Here is a 20,571-nt window from a genome sequence, read left to right as displayed (position 1 = left end):
AATTCGTTGAAGACGTTGTTAAAATGTGTCAGATTAACACGCTGATCAAGCCCAATTGGGCTATACAATCGCACTTTTTGCTGAGTGGAGTAGAGAAATTGACTGGTACAGCAAACATACGAAAGAGATGCATTGTAGGTAAAATCAAGAACCGGCAGAAAATGGTAAGTGGCACGGGAGGAAAAATCTGATTTTTACCATGAACGTGATATTATTTGCAAAACAGAAAAGACGGGTTAAAAACTGAGTTCTTACTTGGTGTAAAGAACATTGGATGGGGTTGTAAGAAGGCTGTTGTTTGAAAAGAAATAGCTAAAATTGAATCACGCGTGTTAGAAAGTTTTAACATTGAAATTTTGCATTGTCATAGCACAAGCTGGAGTTGTGCATATGACATTGTGCAGGTCTAGTCTGAGACTGAAAACATAATACTTTGGTTTGTTTCACTTAAGATTTATACATTCTGTGAATACAAATACAACTAATAAAAGTAGCCCTGAAAATATTATTATTAAATTTGATTAATTAATTTGTTAATTGTTTTATCGTCATGATCATGTAAATTGTTTTGTTGAATGTCAGACACTTCACCCCATTTCCACGTCGCCCCATGTCACTTCGCCCCTAACCACTTCGCCCCATCCCCACTTCGCCCCATCCCCACTTCGCCCCAGCCGTTACATGTAAACAAAAATCTCATCTATTTTATTGGCTTAAAAACAAGTCCAACAGATTCACTAATTGCTAACCAACGGAAAGAATTAGCCCACCAAATGAACAATTCATAACCAACCTCTCAAGCTATCACTCTCCCCTACCGAGAAAAAAAGCTCAGTGAAGTAAAAGATCCAACTTTGTTCCCAACCCGGCTATACCAACCCGTCTCCCACTTATCTGAGAACGACAATACCTTTGACATCCTAATTTCACTCTTGGAGGAACCATTCTACATGGGGCAAAGTGGGGATGGGGCAAAGTGGGGATGGGGTGAAGCGGGGATGGGGCGAAGTGGGCATGGGGCGAAGCGGAGATGGGGCGAAGTGGTTAGGGGCGAAGTGGCGTGGGGCGACGTGGAAATGGGGCGAAGCGTCCGACACCCGTTTTGTTATGCCCCGAGCCGAAGGGGCATACTGTTTCCGCTTTGTTTTTATGCCCCGCGGCGAAGCCGAAGGGGCATACTGTTTCCGCCTTGTCCTTCCGTGGGTGGGTGTGTGGGTGGGTGTGTGGGTGGGTGTTCCTGCATGGCATTACGCCTGAGGACAGACAACAAAAGGAGCACAAAGGGGCCATTGATCCTCGAAGGAAGGTGCCTATTGTCCTTGAACGCAGGTTTGTGTGCTTAGTCTATGGGAGAGTGTTTATTACAGGGACAAAGGAAAACACAAAGCCAATCCTCGGAAGCATAGCAAAAAACGACTGTGTGGGTGTGTGTGTGTGTCCGGATAAATCTTGTCAGCGCGATAACTTGAGAAATAGTTAACATATGAACTTCAAATTTGGTTTGTGGATTGTTCTTGGTAATCCTAGGAAGCCTTTTGCATTTGGGGCCAAAAGGCCAAAGGTCAAGTTCACAGTGGCTAAAACAATAGAAATCTTGTCAGCGCGATAACTTGAGAAATAATTAACATATGAACTTCAAATTTGGTTTGTGGATTGTTCTTGGTAATCCTAAGAAGCCTTTTGCATTTGGGGCCAAAAGGCCAAAGGTCAAGTTCACAGTGGCTAAAACAATAGAAATCTTGTCAGCGCGATAACTTGAGAAATACTTTACATGTGAACTTCAAATTTGGTTTGTGGATTGTTTTTGGCAATCCTAAGAAGCCTTTTGCATTTGGGGCCAAAAGGCCAAAGGTCAAGTTCACAGTGGCTAAAACAATAGAAATCTTGTCAGCGTGATAACTTGAGAAATACTTTACATGTGAACTTCAAATTTGGTTTGTGGATTGCTCTTGGCAATCCTAAGAAGCCTATTGCATTTGGGGCCAAAAGGTCAAGGGTCAAGTTCACAGTGGCTAAAACAATAGAAATCTTGTCAGCGCGATAACTTGAGAAATACTTAACATATGAACTTCAAATTTGGTTTGTGGATTGTTCTTGGTAATCCTAACAAGCCTATTGAATTTGGGGCCAAAAGGTCAATGGTCAAGTTCACAGTGGCTAAAACAATAGAAATCATGTATTTATTCTGAGATCATAGGGATTAGGGATTAATTCATATAAAACCTACAGAAGACACTAATGCTGTCAATGAATGTTCCATGTGACCAAGGTACATGTAATTTGATGTTAAAAGAGTGGTGTTATGTCATGGGAACTGTCACGGTTGCGGGGCATTTGTGTTTGTAAACACACCTGACTTGTTTTTCTTAAAATTCTTCTTTGTTTTTACATTTGGTAAATATCGAATCTTTAGAATGACTGTGAGGTCTGAAGAGGATCTAGATATCAGTTACTAAAAAATTAGTGTGTGATTTACATAAAGTGACACCAGTCTTATGGTTTTGTTGTGGTTTTGAATTTTTTTGTTTACTTTTTTTCTCTTTCTCTCCTTTGTTCTTTTCCTTTTTTGTTGTTGGGGGAATGTGGGTTTGATGTTTGTTTTATTTCTTACACTACAAGTCTCCGCCTCCCCCCCCCCCCATTTCAATTACTGTATTGTTTTATAAAGCGTAGCCTGCTATATGTCACTCATGACGTCATGTGTGACGTGTAAAGAACTACAACTGTGCGTCTTTTTTTTTATATGTGATATACCTTTTCCATTACTTTCTCCTGTCAACAGTCTCGCAGATATGATTCCAGGACGACCATCTTTTCGCCAGAAGGTAAAATATATTACAACGATTTTCTTGTCAGTATGTCCAGGGATGGTAGCATTACCTGGTAAATGAGTATTGCTCAGAAATAATATCCATTTTTGTAGACCGCTACAGCCAAAAAAAAAAAAAAAAAAAAAAAAACTTCTGCTTCTGATTACATGGCATTTGAAAATAGGGTAGGTAGGTAGGTAAAAAAAATTATTTTGGCGATTTTTTTTTGTGTACGATCATATGAAGGTGTCTACGTGTAGTCAAGGGAAAAGGGCAGTAATAGATGGTTTTCGGGTTTTTCTTCCTCATTTTTCCCCCACAAAATTTAGGGTAGGGTAACCGGAAGCAGAACAATTTTTTTTTTTGGCATTATTTACAGGTAGCCTGCTAGAAAATGCACATTCAGAGGAAAACGGAGGAGGAAGTCTTAAAAGTCAGAGCATGAAATAGACACACATCGATTTGAAATAATACTTTGAGCAAAAGTGGATAAACTGAAACTGTTGTGATAATGTTCAATAGAAATATTGCAAAAGTTAGTTTTTCACAAACAAAAATTATTACCTTAATTAGTTCAGACAATTAACACCATTATATGTAAAACTTTGAAACTTCACCCCATAAGCAGTGTGAGTTTGAAACCACAACATAGATTTTCGAAATCTCACATACTCATGTGATTTGTTTTATCGTTGCCAGGGCGATTGTATCAGGTGGAGTATGCGATGGAGGCCATTGGCCACGCGGGAACCTCCCTGGGTATCCTAGCATCAGACGGCGTGTTGCTGGCCGCAGAGAGACGGAACACACACAAGCTGCTGGACGAGGTTGTCTTCTCCGACAAGATCTACAAACTCTATGAGTAAGCAATCCTTATATCATCTGGGATGCATTCAATAGTGCAATATGTATGCCATTCCTGCATATTCCCTGCCTTGAGCAGTGAAGGCATACAGGGTTTTCCGATACTGGCATACATGTACATGTACATATTGCACTATTAACCCTTACTCTCTGAGGGTAGTTTACTGCATGTCAGTTGGTTATGCCAATGCCCTCCAGCTGCAGTTTATTGGCAGATAGTTTGTCTTAACAGTGAAGGCTCCAATTGGCAGGAGTTGGAGGCCCTGGAGGGTACCTGATACTGACCAGCTGGGGGCACTCACTTTGTTATCAGAGGACTCTCATTGTTCTCTGTGGCATGTATTGGAGTGCCTGTCCAGTTACCCTTGAAATGACATGGCAGATATTGGAGGGCCATGCAAAAAACATAGGAGATTTTCTTGAGGCACATATTGGCATGCGTTGGAGGGTCTAGTAGGGTAAGGGTTAAGCCTGGTTTTCAAAAAGTTTTAAGGGGTTTTAGCCTCCCATTTTAACAGTTAATAACTATTCCTTTTACCAGTCATTGGAGGTTTTGGAGTTTAATTGCATAGGCAGGCATGCAACTTTTCCTCGGATCAGCTGATTTCCTCGTTTTTAACTTCACACTTATGCCATTAAACATTATAAAACACTGTACAAAGTCTTGTAAAGATTGGAGTTTCCTCGTTTTTTGTTTCTTCCAAGTTGCATGCCTGCATAGGTTGATCCTATTCTTATTTGGTTATTTTCAGTCCTTTTCTTTAAATGAATCAATCTGCTAAGTAATTTTAGTGTATTTTTTTTCTCAGTAGTTTGTTTAAACGCGACTCCCTAGACATTTTTGCAAGGATGCAACCTCAATCCTGCAAAATCCTCAAACTGCCTTAATGTAAAAGTTGCATACAACCTCAATCCTCCAAAATAATCTATTATTTCTTGAATGTGGTCCTTGGAGAGGTGACCACTGCCTCAATCCTGCAAAATCCTCCAGCAATCACTGTCAATATGTTGAGGCAGAGCCAGTGACATCCTGGAGCAGTGGGGAGGATTTCAAGTATAATCTAGGCCTAAATTTATGCACGGCTGAGCATAACAACACAAGGTCTGGCCTAAGACCCTGACACAGCGCATCCTCCAAAATCAGCCACACATTTTTGCCATACGGCAACAAAAACCTGCAAAATCCTCCATTTTGCAAAGAGCATTTTGGAGGATTTGGGAAGGTTAGGGTTAAAGTAACTTTTCAATGCGATGAATTCTTGTAAGTTAAACTACAATTTGGCATTTTACATGCAAAAGATTGATGAAATAAATCAATTAAAGGAAACGAAAAATCAATGGAAATTTCAATATAGATACAATCTTAATCCTCCAAAGAAACTGCAATGTGGATTTTTTTTGGATGGGAAGAAGTTTAGGACTAAGCTCTTCTGCTTGACTGTTTTTAAAGTTCCTTTGTATTTCGTTTGTAAAATAAACTAAAATATATCATTTGATAAAAATGTTTTCTTCAGTAATATGGCCTGCAGTGTATCAGGGATCACCTCAGATGCAAATGTCCTCACAAATGAACTCCGACTCATAGCACAAAGGTAAGATATATTGACTTTAATCAAATTATTGGTTTCATCTTTGAAACATTTGTATAACTGCACAATTTCCAAATGTCCAATGTGTAGTTAAAAGCTCATGCTTGCTGGCTAACCCCATACTCACCTCTTGCTGTTTGTTTTCCTCTTAGATACTTACTCCAGTACCAAGAGTCCATGCCATGTGAGCAGCTGGTCAGCACGTTATGTGACATCAAACAGTTCTACACACAGGCCGGAGGTAAGGAACAAGTCTAATGCCTCCCTATATTGAATGAGTTGTAGTCGAGTCCTCATGAGTCAATCACAAGTCGGTCATAAGCCAAGCATAAGTCATCCAGTCTTGCATGGCAAGCTATTCCAATAAACTGTGGCAAAGGCTTTCCTTTGTTATAATTCATCCTTCGTTATCTGACTTGTGGTTCAAGTTGTGATTGACTTACAGTTGACAAGATTTTATTACAACTCTATTGACAGGATTTTATTACAACTCTATTGACAGGACGTCTGTAGACCCATATGCTTTGAATTGACTGTTAAAAACAATAGTAGAAGTATACAAAATTACAAATAATTTTCAAAGGGAAGCCGTATCAATCGCTTTGCTTCAAAGTCAGCTCGTATAAGTAACTTTTTTTACCCTTAGGTCAAGAATAAGTATATTTGCTCTTTTCGTTTGTTAACCCTAACCTTGCCAGATGCAACACAGTGCATCAGGTGGAAAAGAACTGGTGCACTTAGATGCATTCAGCTACCAACACCAGTGCATGAATGGCCAGCTCTGAAACAATGAGAGCTAGTCCCATTGAACAATGCCACAGTTGTATCCTGCTGCGTGCGGTGACCACAGACTCTGAGGCAGTGTGGCCTTGAGACTTTTCCCCTGATGGATCTTGCTACATTTGGCAGGCTTGTCACTTTATAGTCAAGTGTTGCATGTTGCTATGTTTGGCAGGGTTCTAGGAAACATACCCTGGAGGGTTGGGGTTAATTCATATAACAAGGGTGATCTCGTAATTAACGTTGTCTGCAAACTGCACTGTTGCCTTATTAACTGTAAAGATGTCGCGAGTTTTAATGTGAATAGCCATTACAATAAGAGGAGACTAATTCAGTACAACTCCTCTGTGACATATTGCAGGCAAGAGGCCGTTTGGTGTATCCATCCTGTACATGGGATGGGACAAGCACTACGGTTTCCAGCTCTACCAGAGCGACCCGAGCGGCAACTACGGCGGCTGGAAGGCGACGTGTATCGGAAACAACAGTGCAGTAAGTTCAAGTTATAACCTGTGACCTAACCCCCTTAATATTTTTGTCAGGCAACCTACTTAACCCAACAAATTCCAACAACAGGAGAGGGGTGGTGGCTGCCGAATCCTACGGAACCCAATGCCTGCAATTAACTTAAACCTGCTAGTCTTACTGACAAGTTGAACAAAGCTCTCTTCGCTCAATCAAGTCACTCTTTTTAACAGTTACGAGCTCTGCACCTACATAAAGCAGGATTGACTGGCTGTTACTGTTGCCAGCTGTTGAGTAATGGTTGCATTATTTCACGCTGATTGAAATTGACTAGTCGCAGTGCTTACAAGAAATGAGATATGACTGATTGTGACTAGCTTTTTTTTCTTCCAAAATGAGTCATAAAAAAGAGTCATTCCTATTTCATTGCTTTTCATCTTGTTACTATTTATATTTTCCTTTTTGAATATAGGCAGCAGTATCCTTACTGAAACAGGAATATAAACAAGAAGGGGTGGATTTGAAGGCAGGACTGCAACTGGCTCTGAAGACTCTCAGCAAAACACTGGACATGACCAAGATCACACCAGAGAAAAGTAATTGTGATGAAAAAGTCCCTCGACTGTTTTTTGTAGATGTGACGTATCGGTTGATATTTTTTTTTCAAGCTTAGTACAATTTGCTTAATACAAGTGCAATATTACTTTCATTATTCTTTGTTTTGTTTCAGTCGAAATAGCCACGCTAACACGGGAGGACAACAAGACGAAGATCCAAATCCTACCGCTGAGTGAGCTGCAGGCAGCCATCAAACAGTACGAAGAAGCTGAGGCGAAGATTGAAGCAGAGAAGAAGAAGGAGAAAGACAAATCCTCCTCATCATAAAAACAACCGATGTTCATTCTGTGATCTGTGACTGTTAATTGCCTTCTGTTCTCATAAAGTTACTTTTATTATTAGTCCACAAAATATTCAACACTACGGACTGCCTGTGACATTTTGAAGCATTGCTGGCAAGCATTGCATTACAGCCTTCATGTATGTCATGTTTTATGAAAACAGGACAAGACACTTAACTTACCCTAACTCCCTAGGCATTTTTAGAGAAATCTTCCCTGATTCTCCAAATTTGATCAGTGTGGACTGGTGAACTTTAACGTTCAAGTTGGAAGAAGTAGGGCTTGGTTCTATCTTCCTTATTCCTACAAAACCCCAAAAAATTCCAGATCCATTTTGAAGAATCTTGGAGGTTAGGGTTAATGCTTTCACGGTAATCCAGATATTTGTCGTTTGTCTTACTCCGATATTGCCTCTGTTTGAATATTTTTTATTTCTTTTTGTCAAAAATGTCATTTTGCAAAGAAAACACCTACATGTGTAGTGCATTGAAAATAGAGAAGTAGCCAGAATAAGTCAGTTTTGTTCACATTATTTTTTGTATTTCTGTATTTTCTGCTCATTTTTCTTTAGAGTGAGTCTGAATTCCATAAATGTGCAGAACTTTCAAATGTGTCATTACATGGTAATAAATGGAGTTTTTCATTGTAACTACAAAAAGCTACAATGTGTAATTTTAAAAATACTGTTATTCTTTCTGTATTGAGGATAGTCACTTTTTGTTTTTGAAATGAAAATATAAAATACACCCCTTTACGTCTAGAATTTAATAGCATTTTGCATGAATGCGTTGTTTTCATTTGGTAGTTTGAATGTACATTTTGGTTTGTCAGGGAACAAAGTGCTTGCTTTGAAAATTTTGTATGTGACATGGATAAATGTCAAAACCTAGTCATTTGTCCTCTAACATTCATGGGTTGCCATGGATACAACCTTTGATAAATGAATTTTTGGCCCATATTGTACATGGACTTCAAGTACATAATATATAAACCCATTACCTCAGTATTGACTACCAATTTTTGTGTGTACAAAAATGAGCACACATGTGACTTCACAGTTTATGGGTATTTATAACTGATTTAAAGGGGTATTACGTCCTAAAATTCCCGAAATTTTATGTTTTGGATTGTTTACTTATACAATTTCAGAGATCTGGTTGAAAGGAAACAAAAGTTCAAACCTAATGTCTTACCGTTCCTGAGAAAAGACGAACAAAACCTGGTTGTTTACATCGGACGCGATGGACATTTTGTGGCATACCCATACGTATTTTAAGTTGTCTATTCGATGCAGCCTACCAATGTTGTTTCTTACATGTCCGCATAGTGCGATCGAATCTCTGTGCGGCTAGATCACAACTAGCACTGAACAGCTTGATTTTTGGGGGACAAAATTGTGACCCCCAAAATTCGTTCTTGCATGGTGCTCTCAAGAATAACACAAAAACGCCCTGTTTTTAAAGGATGGTTTTGTGGATATTTATATTCTACTTTTAAATGTTCATTCTATTTAATATCATTTCGTTTAAAACGTGTTTTGTAGCCCAATTGGGTGCATTCCAGGCCGTAATGCCCCTTTAAACAAAATCAATATTCTTTCTACGTTTTATATGAACATACGTTTGTCGAATGACGCGGTGGTTAGGTTGGTAAGGGCGAAGCCGCCGCATAGAACTTTCAAAGAAAAAAAGACTGGAATCAAGTCTAACACAGTGACAAACAATAATACTCGAGGGCGCCTTTTGCTTGATTGTTCCAATAATGGATAGGTGCCGCTGTACATAAAAATAACCCAAATAAAAATCACCAACAGGTACAATGAACTAATTGAAACTGAAAACATTAAATAATTGCTTAAATGTAGTTATGCCAAGTTACAATTTGTTTAATTTAGTCGTTCTGGCGAAACCGCAAAATCTACTTTGCGCGTACAACCCCCTTTGGTATAATGGAACCTACCATAGACACATCAATCAATCAATTTTATATGCAAATAAGTAGGAAATAAATATCAAATCCCGCCCACCGTGCACAGTTGCATGCTAATCAATGAATGGTGTCATAGGTTTGACCCGATAGCTCCGCCTTCGTAGTTAATAATTTATTTTGTCGTTGGCTTGACGACCAGCCGGTGTTGATTTCACTCTCTTGCTCTCTTTGCTTTTCGCGTTGTTCGCGTCGTCGGCTAAACAACACATGGCATGCCAGCGATACTTCGGTCAAGACTGATTTTGTTGCACGAAGGCAACTCGTACATGCTCGTACTACGTGAATTTGGAGGATTTTTGAAGAAGTTTTTCACATTTTCCCGAGGGAGGAAAGAGAAATTGGTCCTTTCTAAACGGGACCAAGATGACGAAACAATGCATTTGCCAGATTTGCACTTGCGGGTAAGCATATGATAATGATTCACTCACTACATGTATTTCCTTAACTTGAAGTCTTGATCATTGATGTGTTCTGAAGGATATAAAAATGTTAAGAATTCCGTTGGACCTACTTCTTTGACTTGACTTGCCTTTGAATTGTTTTATATTGTTGCTAAGCTGATTATGTTGTTGATGAATTGTTAAAACAAATATTATAAGACCCATCGTAGCTTGTTCTTATGCTATGGTTTCTAAGAAAAACTGCACGACTGACGGGGAAAAAGGTCATTAAAAATTGATTTGATAATCAAACATTTATAACTTGGACATTTGTGTTCCTTCCTCAATGATTGAATTAAATGGTTGGCAAGCTTTTGCTTTCTTGTAAGTTATCGACCAACATACAAACGATTCGTCAACACTCAACAATCCAAAACACAAATGTGTTTTATTGCTTTCACAAGTTTGGATTTTACGTGTAATTTGTCGTTCTATCAAAATGAAAATCATAACAGAATTTATAGAAAACTTTGGAATTGGGTTGCGTTGTCTTGAACTTGGATTAGTCTTGGACATGTCAGACGTTTTGTCCAAAGATTTCCTAGATTTTCTCAAACTATTAATCGAAATGTTATTTGTAGGCTATAATTCTATTTATGCTAATTCTATTTTTCCCAGCGTATGTAAATAAGTTAATGGAAATGAAGCAGTGATCATGGTGATTGTGGACAGAACAATGCATTTTGGGCAAATGCCATGTAAAACTACATCAATTCTGCTGGTGTTTTATGCTGAGCACAGTTTTTCATTTGAAGCTAAAACACACCTGTCGTGTGAGGCTAGTTACGCCAATTTCTCATACTTCCAGAGTGCAAGGGTCACTGTTGCAAAATAAATTGCTGTTTTGTCTGGCTGACATGAACACAGAACAGTACACCCATGCCAAAGGTTGCTATCACAGTGCTTGATCTTACTACTTAATAGTTCAAAGAGCAGCACATATGCCGCCTTTTAACTCAAATAAACTCATCCACTTTAGAGTCAATGATTGAAGAAAATAATGTGGCTATTGAAAAGAAAAGACACGGTCAGAAAGACTGTTGGAATTTCTCAATGTTGGATTCACACCTATTTGTTGTGAGAAAAATTTGTGATGAAAGTGGAATGACTTAAGATATGTCATGAGATATTTTCCTCTTATGAACGACCTCTCCAAAAGAAGAGAAATAGATTTCCTTAGGCAAAAAAAAAAATATACTCGTGTCTCTGGTCAGCGCGCGCATCGATTTTAATCATGCGCGTCAACCTTCTTTTCTTTTTTTCAAATTAACACGGAAGCTACAACAGCGCCCTCTATTGCCGCCCCTCCTCAAATTTTTGTACCAAGGAGCACCAAGGAATGGGGAAATTGCACCAAGGCAAATGATAAAGGGCACCAAGGCAAATTATGGAGGACACCAATGTATAATGAGGACACAAAAAAAGCAAAATAGTACCCACCTTGTCTGTACAATACAAGCTTGAAAAAAAAAAAACACCCAAAAAACGCGTTGCCGCATCAATTCCGGAACTTCGGTCTGACCAGAAACCCATTTTTTTTTTTTTTTTTTGGCCTGATGTTTATGTCAGATTTTTGTTTTTTAGACAGATTCTGGCTACTTTGAACAAAAATGTCAAGCCCTTCTGGTGACAAAAGTGAATGTACAATTGTATGCCTTCTGTACCCCTTTCCTGATGGTTAAAAAAAAATCCACTCTCTCAGTCGCAACTGTCACCATGATTGCCTTTGTGGGCTTGAATACAGCTTTGCATAATGTAAAAGTACCACTTGATTGTCATATAGTGTTTGCACAGGGGTAACGCCGCGGCAAAAGGTATTGGCCAACCTTGTCAGCCGAACAAATAATTGCCATTAATGGGCTCATAGAATTAGCACCGTTGCTAATGATTCAAATATTTGTATTTTTTTTTCTTTTTAATTTTTTTATTTTATTTGATTAAGCCTCAGATGTGTGCTGCTGTGTGTAGTTATGCAGTTAACAAATGATAAGAATGTGAATGTTTGTTTAAAAGCTAGTTAAAACTGTTAAATCAACTACACCATGGCTATAGACCCAAGATTGAAGATGATGTGTGCTATTTTTCTTTTACCAATAAAAGTACTCTTAAAGATTGTTTAATCTTATAATACGGATCTCAAGGTTTCATATGGAACTAACGTACATGTAAAACCAATATTAATTCTCAGAAATCATACTTCCGTGAACAAAGAATTTGATATTTAAATTGGATAATTGATCTATTGGAGTGGGTCCTTTCATTTCTCATTGCCGCAGCTCATTAGGCTCGGTAGGTCGTTCTCATCCACAATCAATATCGAGGAAATTGCCGTCTGCTGGCTCACATTCATCAGCTGGCACCACTGTTGCCCTCGGCAACGCCTGACCATGGAGGGATGAATTTTTTACAATGGCGTATCAATAATGAACCATAGTGGCGTTGCCTTGGCAACCGTTTTGTTGATGCAGTGGGTGAAGTGAACTGGCTGCATTTTAAAAGTGAAGTTACTGAAAAAGGAGTAAAAATTAAGAAATACTAATTTTAAGGGTGTGTTTTTCTGTGTAAACATGTACCCATATTGCAAATTGATTTAAATTGCAATTACATTTTACATCACCCCTTTCCCAGCCCAAACCGGCCAAAAAACCATGAAAAAGGAAACATTCCAAAACAATATAGAATTTCTTGTCACAGTATGTTTATTCATCCAACAATTAACCAAATTCCATTGTACAGAATAGTTATAATATTAAAACAATCCAGTGTACAAATGTACATTTTTTTGTACATGTACACATTTGAGCTTCGTAGTTCAGTTTATCAAGCAAGCATCATCTAATTTCACAGTGGTTGGGCTATACTGTACAGTACTGACCTGACAACAATTTTGAAAACCACAGGAGCTGGTCTCATGGTTTTAATAGCAAATTTTTAAACTTAATTATAATAAAGCATTTGTAAGGCGCACAGTATCTGAAAATAATAAACTTGTATAATAACTTCGCAAATGTACCTTCATAAAAAAATTCCTTTACTTTATTTCCTTGTCTTTTTTTTCGCAGGCGTCATCGATGCCCGCACAGGCCTCAGGCCCCAGTCAGCAAAGGGCCGTGCGTACTCTCCGAGTACACCAACAAGTACAAGCCGTATCCAGGCAACCTGATGCGGGACAGTTTCAAGCCCCAGGAGCAGATGATCCAGGGGACAGGCTCCATGTCCGATGCCACCACCCACAGGTAAAAGCCTTGTCAACTTGTGGCTTGTCTGATTCTAGTTCTACCCCTTGTCTCCCGAAATTCTCTCCCTAATGCGAGAGGTTGGAAATAGATTCAGTTACTATGAAGAACAATACTAGGAAGAGTTTAATTTGTAACTATTGTTGCTGCAATAATAGTAATTTTCAAATGGACAGTTTAACAGACAGTGTCTTAATTCAGTAGGCCCATTTTACATGTATTTCTCTTTGCCATTATTTTTAGGATATTGATTGGATATAAGTCCCAAGTTTTATTTTTTATTTTTTTCAAAATGACTTTTGAGTCGAGCACTTGGTCAGTTTTGCAGCATGCCCGGTTACCCCTTTATAAAACAAAACTGTTCTCCACTGTTGTAAATATATCCCAGCAACAGCTGTGTTCGCACAACCAATCCAAAAGAATATTTGTTGATGAATGAATTTTCAGAAAACTTCAAAGTTTCCACTTTTTGGGGGTGCAAGATAGCTTTTTGAGGGGAAGCTCAAAGTAGACGTCGTTGTGATAAAGAGGTGCCAAAATTTAGGTTCTCACATGTTTCCAAGTTGTGTAGCCAAAGGTTGCAAGTTCAATTCATGCTCCGGCCAATCATTTGTGTTTATCCATGTTTTTATATTAGATTTACTTTCCACAAGTTGGGAAAGGGTTTACCCAGGGTTCGACTTTAGCGGTAGCCCGCTAGCCAAATGCTAGTCAAAACAGCAGCAGGCTAGTCAAACTATTCCTCGAGTAGCCCGGCTGGCGAGTCAGAAATTATTGGGCTTGGGCAAAGATGAAAGGACAGGAAGAAATATATCATTAAATTCAAAAAGCAGACCTGTATCAATTTGTGTCTAATTTTATTAACTGTTTAGGGATAAATTATTAGATCTGTTTCTTAAAAACAGTGACAAGATTGCCTCAGGATACATGTTTAAGATGTATGCTCTTTGTTGTTTATAAATGAGACACTCTATAAAAGAAGAACATGCGGTCTAGTGAAAATGCCTGCAGGCTGGTTAAGAGTCTGTTTCAGTAGCCCGGCTGGCTAGTGAACAAAAAGTTCAAGTCGAACCCTGGTTTGCCAAAGTTTCTTGTGAATATGGACAGTCGCAAACTTTTCTCTTTTTTCCGGATATTTTCAGAGTGGACTTTGTCCCCCGTGAGACGAACCGTCCCCCGATCCATCAGCCGGAACCCTACCGCAGACCCAGCGGTGATGTCGACCATCTGACCTCCTACACCAAGGACTACCCGGGTCGCAAGTCGGAGCCCGTCAAGAGTTTCCGTGGCGACCACACCCGTCACGTGCCGACGGGACAATTCCGGGGAACCCAACATACACAGGTGAGTTGTTAAGACGTTACAAAAGTACAAATCTCGTTGATTAAAATCTAAAGGCATTATAAGGAGTTTTTTTAAATACAAAATGCAAAGTTGACATTTTTGTTGGTGCAGAGGATAAAATTAGACATAACGTATACAAACAGACTTAGGGTTTATATTATTAGATATTTAGTGTACATGTTTTTAAGAAAATTCTTGACCTAAGGTATGAAGAATTAAAAAAAATTTATACAAAATGAGGATTTGAAATTTTGTTCTCAGTATGCATTGGTCAAAATTACTTGTAAAAAAACCTGCTCAAACCGTACACAATTAATTTTGAGCTAGTGTTATGCACTTACAGTGCAAAATCCAGTCGACTGTTGTAAATGGTTAGTAGCTCGACTGTCATTTCACCATCTGTTGATGTGATCTAAAATTTTATTTCAAATGCTAAATTTAACTTCAAACTAAACTGGTTACTACCAGCTCATGCAGCTTTGAAAAATAAAAGTATGAAACCATTCCGTGTTTGTTTGATCTTCGAAGGGTTTTGTTTGGAAGTTTAATTTTTTTTTTTAATATTTAAAAATTTGGTTTAATTGAACTATCGCGGTAGAATCATGTCAACGTCAGCTTGTGAAATATTGTTCAATTGCATGATGTACAAATGGACGCAGAATGCGCAAAATCTGAGACAAACAAAACTTAACGTATATAGGGTTGTCTAAGAGGCGTGGCTAACTTGCAAACAGCGATAGGTCAGCTGCTGAAAACATACAAGAAAATGTCATGTGAGGATACACTATTTGTGAACTTCAAGATTTCCTTTTCGGTTTTGATGATCTGTAAGTTAAATTAAGGCAATTCAGTGCCTCATGTAGAAATCCCAAACTACAGCAATTTTTAAGGGATGACATAGGGTAGGAATTTGAACATTGCAGTGGAAAATGTGCTAAAAACCAAGGTGTGATTTTTCCCTTTCTGCAGATGACTATCGCAGGTGGAGTTTGCCTACTAAAGACCAAGGCAAGGGCTACCACAGCTATGTTCCCCCGTCGGCAGCCTTTGACGGCCTGTCTACATTCGCTCGTGATTACCAGCCCAAGAAGGTTGATCCCCGTCAGAGCCTACGGCCAGCCGAAAACACGCAACGATCAGAGGCGCCTTTTGAGGACCAGACCAGCCACAAGGTCTCGTACATCCCCCACGCCCCACAGGCCAGGCACGTACGGCCGCTGGATACCTACCAGAAGAGCCCGCACAAGTTTGACGGCCTGACGACATTCCAGCGCGATTTCACCAACAAGGACGGGTACCGCTCGGACAACTTCAAACCCGACGCCACCCCACTGAAGTCAGACCTGCCTTTCGAAGACAACACGACCTTCAAGTCAGACTACAAGAAGTGGGACTGCGGGCCCATCCAGGCCCACGTCCCCGAGACGTACCAGAAACCTGCTGGCGATATGGATCTGTACACGACCAACAAGTTGGCCTACCAACCGCACAAGATTCGCCCGGCCTCAGCACGGCGTCCAGTCTCACAGGGGCGAAAAGCAGATGTCCCGTTCGACGACCGCACCAACTACAATTCAGATTTCCGCAAGTGGAACAGCATGCCCGAGCGACGAGGCGACCCATCTCAGCGCCCGTACGAGCGACCAGAAGTCCCATTCGAAGGTTCCACCAACTATCGTGCCCACTATGTGCCAAAGCACACCACGCCAGCAAGAAGCATGGGCCCCGATCGCACCGCACGACAGAGCAGCGATCCATTTGACGACCGCACTTTCTACAAACTGGACTTCACAGCAAAGGAGATGACACCTTGCCCTGCCATCAATCTGCCTGCTAGCGGGTACATGTACACTCAGAGAGACCAGAGGGGGCACGAGGTCTGGGTGAAGAACGCATGGAACGGGGAGACCGAGCGGGTCATCAAGACACCACAACAGCAAATCAGTCTTGAACAGGCAACCTACGCATGAGATCATCACAACTTACATGGTATGGTCAGGGAAATAAGATCCATCACAGATTATATTTAAGCCTGAAGAAGGTTGCTTGCAAGATCTTCAGTAGAAGTCCATGAAACCATGAAAGGTAAAACAGCTGCAAAAAAATAACTTGTAAGGATATCTCGTATACATTGTCACAAGCTGCCGAGAAAGTTGGGGAAAGTTTTTAATTGAAAAATAGGGTGGAATCCGAAAGAATTTTGCGAAAAAAAACAGTTATGTCAAGTCAATCTATTATTTTTTTTATGACAATTACGAGGCACTTGTGACCTTGTTCAGTATAACAAAAGTAGAGTGCAATATTTTAAAATTATCAATTTTTCCTTTCCTGTTCAAGAACTTTTGACCAATGAGTTAACAAAAAATTAAATTCTACAAGTTAAGTGTTGAGTTTTGTTAAATTAATTTAACCCATGTTGAATGATGAATGTAAATCAATGTTAAGTGTTTTGATGATGAATCAAAATTTATATCAGTTCAGTTCAGTATTGCTGCCCGCAACCAAACACTGTGACAGTTCAACAGTCACACATCAATTTCTACAAAAAAAAACGCTTTTTGCACTCATGTTGGATGCATTACAGTTACCCCAACAACCATCTGGCCTGCTTGTTTACAGGTGCGTGGATTGTCTTACGGCCTATAAATGTACGTAAAAGAACCTTTCTTTTGTAAGGGTCTGAAAGGCCAAACAAATTGAGCAAGTATCAGGATACATTTTGTTTACTCCAGTTTAATCAACCTTTTCATCATTCTACACGTTAAATATAGCAACAATTTTGTTTTGGCCTGTGCCTGACGTTGCTTGGCAACCAATACACTGATGATAATATGATCCTTGACATGTCGGCTTGAAGCCTGCAGGCGTTTTTCATTGTTCCATTGTTGAAAACATGATGCCGTTAGCAGGCTAGCATCAACATACAAATGTGTAACATAATGTATGAAATTTGAACTCAGCTGGATAAACAAGATTTTCATATGACCTACATGTGTATATGTAGACTTTATTAGTAAATGCTGATATATTCCCCTACCCCCCCCCCCCCCCCCATTTTTTTGGAATAATATAAAGTTAAGTGAACCAGATTCATATATTTAATAGGATATACTCTTGATCAACTATGCAGTATTTACATACAGGGCAAGGCAGCAGTGAGGTATTGATAAAAAATAAGCCAGCATTTACGTATTACATTCAACTCAGTATAAAGAAGCCGGCTATAACCATGGATGAATTAAATAAAACCAAATACCCCATATGGTTTAACCATATTAACTGAAAAATACTCTCATAATTCTGATTGTCTCTGATATTCTTTAATGAAAGCTGTTTAATCATTCTTGTATTCTAATTAGACCCAGCAATCGTGCTGTAAAGGGAGTTCAATGTAAATCTAAGATTTCAAGATCGAGAATTAGTATTTACTCAAGGCCCAATTTCTTTCTATCAGTCATGTAAGTATATTATGCATACATTTAAATATACACTGTACGCCACAGCATTATGCAAAGTAGCGCTTTTTGTGAGATCTGATTTTGAACGCCAAAATAATCTAGTTTGTACCAAAATAGAATGAATTGTAATAGATGCAATATTACAAATGTAATACTTCAATAATGACAGGGTATCCTAGTCTGTGCTGATTGGTACTTGCCAATAGTAGGAACTCAATTCAGAGTTCTTGATTGTTGACAATTAAAACTGAATATTTGTGAGCACTACTCAAATTACATGAAACAGCTGCAGCTTTGATTAAGTTAATACATGTACATGTAATACAAATGTAAATATTTTTTCCCTTTTAAATACATGTAGTTCAATCAGAAAGCAATCAACTTGAATTCTTTTTAAGGAATTTCTTTAGGTGTTCTACCAACAAGGAATTCTATTTTTTAGAAAGGAATTCTTTTTTTGTAATTGATGTGTTTTATGCAGATCTTTAATGCAACATCAAAGAACAAATTCTTAAAAGTTCAATTGAATTTTATTGCAGAAGGAAATCTTAATATGCATTTTTTTTTTCAAAAAAAAAAGAAGAAACAAAGATTGTGTATAAATGTATGTGTATAAATGTATATTGAGCAAAAAGTGCCTCTTTTTCTACTCCGAACTGCCCCGAGTGCCTTAGCGTAGAAACGCCAAAGAATGCGTGCTTCTTTTCTAAATTTGCTCTTATGTACAAAAGAAAGCTATGCTTACAATTGTTAAATTAATAAAAACAATTTAAAGAATTTGATTGGATGTATCACTTACATAAATGCCAGAGATTAGATAAATGTTCAATAAACATTAATGCCTTTTTTTTTATCCTTTTATGGCATAATTTTAAAGAATGCACTTAAAAAGTTATTCTTTTTAAAATGTAATTTGTGCCAACGTGTAACTTAAAACTCATTCCCAAAACAACCCAAAAGAACCAAGCGTACCAAAATCTCAACGTTTGTTTTTATAAAAGTCTTAAACAAAGATTCTCTGGCCCTGAATATTGCAAGGTGGGTTTGTTTTTTTTAAGTCCTAAGAATGAATAAACCAAACAAAATTGCACTGAGATAAATGTACATTTGCAAATGACAACCAATCATGCAAAAATACTTGTAATAAGTTACAGACTTATTTGTAAAAATTTGGAAAAGCAAAATTTGTATATGAATGCAAGTTCTAGACATTGTTTAATATTTCAGAACATGTGTAAATGTTGTTTATGTCAATAATATTACACAAAGTTGTACAGCATGAAATAGTCGCCTGGTATGACTCAACATATAGTACATAATTATGTATGCATGTTGAGTCGTACCAGGAGACTATTTCATGGAGATGAAGTGCAGAAGTGCATGTATTTTGCTAATCACCAATTCAGGTTACCAGCTAAAATGCCATGTAATGGCTCTAGCTTGTCACCGGTACTCTGCTGATCTTCTCGCAGAGTAATATTATTTTGGTTCAATAGCTCATGAAACTGGACTCAGTTGTGACTGCCATTACCAAAGCTAGCCACAATATTACCAGTAATACTGCTGAGAAAAAGAAGATCCCAAAATAAAATTTAAAAAAAAATTGTACAGAGGATATCAATCAGCTTGTAAAACTGACCTCAAATACCAAACGGGCATGCAATTATAATACAACTTTTTTTTAATAGAAAAGCTTTGGAGTTCGTTTTTTGGAATGACAATTGCAATTACAATCTGAAATTTGAGAAAAGAAACAGCAGAATAACAGGAGTTGGCAGATTGTCTTGTTATTACAAGTATGTTTGCTTGGGTCCACATGTATGCTCATCTACACAAAATACATGCTCACAAGGTACAGGAGTATTAACATATTCGTGTTCTACAGCATGTGCAAAGGTATAGCCTTCTGTACTTTGCAGCAGCTGCTACTGCATGTATTCTAGAAATTGTCCCATGTTTTTATTGGTAATCTTGTTAGCTGCTTTACTGTGTGTGGTACACAAATGATGGAGTAGCAGATGTGGTGCCAGTTCATGTATGTTTACTGCTGAAATCATGGTAAATACTACCAGAAAATATGGCCAAGGAATGTTGCTTCACTTGTGCAGCTGCCATCATGGCATGAACGAATCAAATAAGGTTTTAAGTAACATGCAAAACCATCCATACTTTTGAAGTGAATTAAAAATAAACTGACACATCACAGCTCTGGCAAGGATAAATGTGCATTTCCTGATAAAGAAACTTGTAAATTTCTCATCAGAAATTCAATGTGATAATTGTGCGCTTTTTATCTGTCTTGTACAATGTATTGATTAGTAAGTGTTGTAAATAATGTAATTAGTGGACAAAGGTCTGAAATACAGAGATAAAATAAATAGAATTATAAAAAAAATATGTGGCTTATTTGTTTGCACCAGTCTTATTTGATAACGTTATTCAACAGAAAACTGATCAAAAAAGTAGTGCCATGGGAACCCTATTTTGAAACCACCTTCAATGTTATAATTTTTTTCTTCAAAACGATACCATTGCAGACGGAATGATTTCAAGTATTTTTTGATACCAGTCCTATCTTCACTTTTAGCAATATTTCTGTCATTAAATCAGTAGATCCTTTTTCCTTTAACCACCCAACCACTAGGCAAAACTACCCCAAATTTTAAAAAATAGTACCAACACTTTTGTTGCTGATTT

The 20,571-nt window shown here is 38.3% G+C and overlaps 2 protein-coding genes across 2 annotated transcripts; both read left to right on the top strand.

Moving 5' to 3' along the window:
- Positions 1 to 8: 8 nt before the first annotated feature.
- On the top strand, positions 9 to 8,282 carry LOC119740993 (proteasome subunit alpha type-4-like). The gene is made up of 8 exons (XM_038216538.1): positions 9 to 164; positions 2,783 to 2,825; positions 3,510 to 3,672; positions 5,189 to 5,266; positions 5,416 to 5,504; positions 6,405 to 6,535; positions 6,981 to 7,104; positions 7,239 to 8,282. The coding sequence occupies exons 1-8, from the start codon at positions 24 to 26 to the stop codon at positions 7,391 to 7,393; spliced, it is 924 nt and encodes a 307-aa protein (XP_038072466.1). The 5' UTR covers positions 9 to 23; the 3' UTR covers positions 7,394 to 8,282.
- Positions 8,283 to 9,013: 731 nt separating this feature from the next.
- Positions 9,014 to 19,651, top strand: LOC119740757 (stabilizer of axonemal microtubules 2-like). Its single transcript, XM_038216165.1, is given in 5 exon segments — positions 9,014 to 9,797; positions 12,899 to 13,072; positions 14,215 to 14,393; positions 14,396 to 14,416; positions 15,386 to 19,651. Coding segments are annotated over 5 exon segments (1,413 nt in total). The 5' UTR covers positions 9,014 to 9,759; the 3' UTR covers positions 16,387 to 19,651.
- Positions 19,652 to 20,571: the final 920 nt, after the last annotated feature.

The sequence above is a fragment of the Patiria miniata genome, unplaced genomic scaffold (assembly GCF_015706575.1).
Source record: "Patiria miniata isolate m_02_andy unplaced genomic scaffold, ASM1570657v1 HiC_scaffold_5, whole genome shotgun sequence".
Taxonomy (NCBI): domain Eukaryota; kingdom Metazoa; phylum Echinodermata; class Asteroidea; order Valvatida; family Asterinidae; genus Patiria; species Patiria miniata.
The sequence above is the reverse complement of the archived record's forward strand: the minus strand, read 5'-3'. Positions and strand labels throughout refer to the sequence as shown.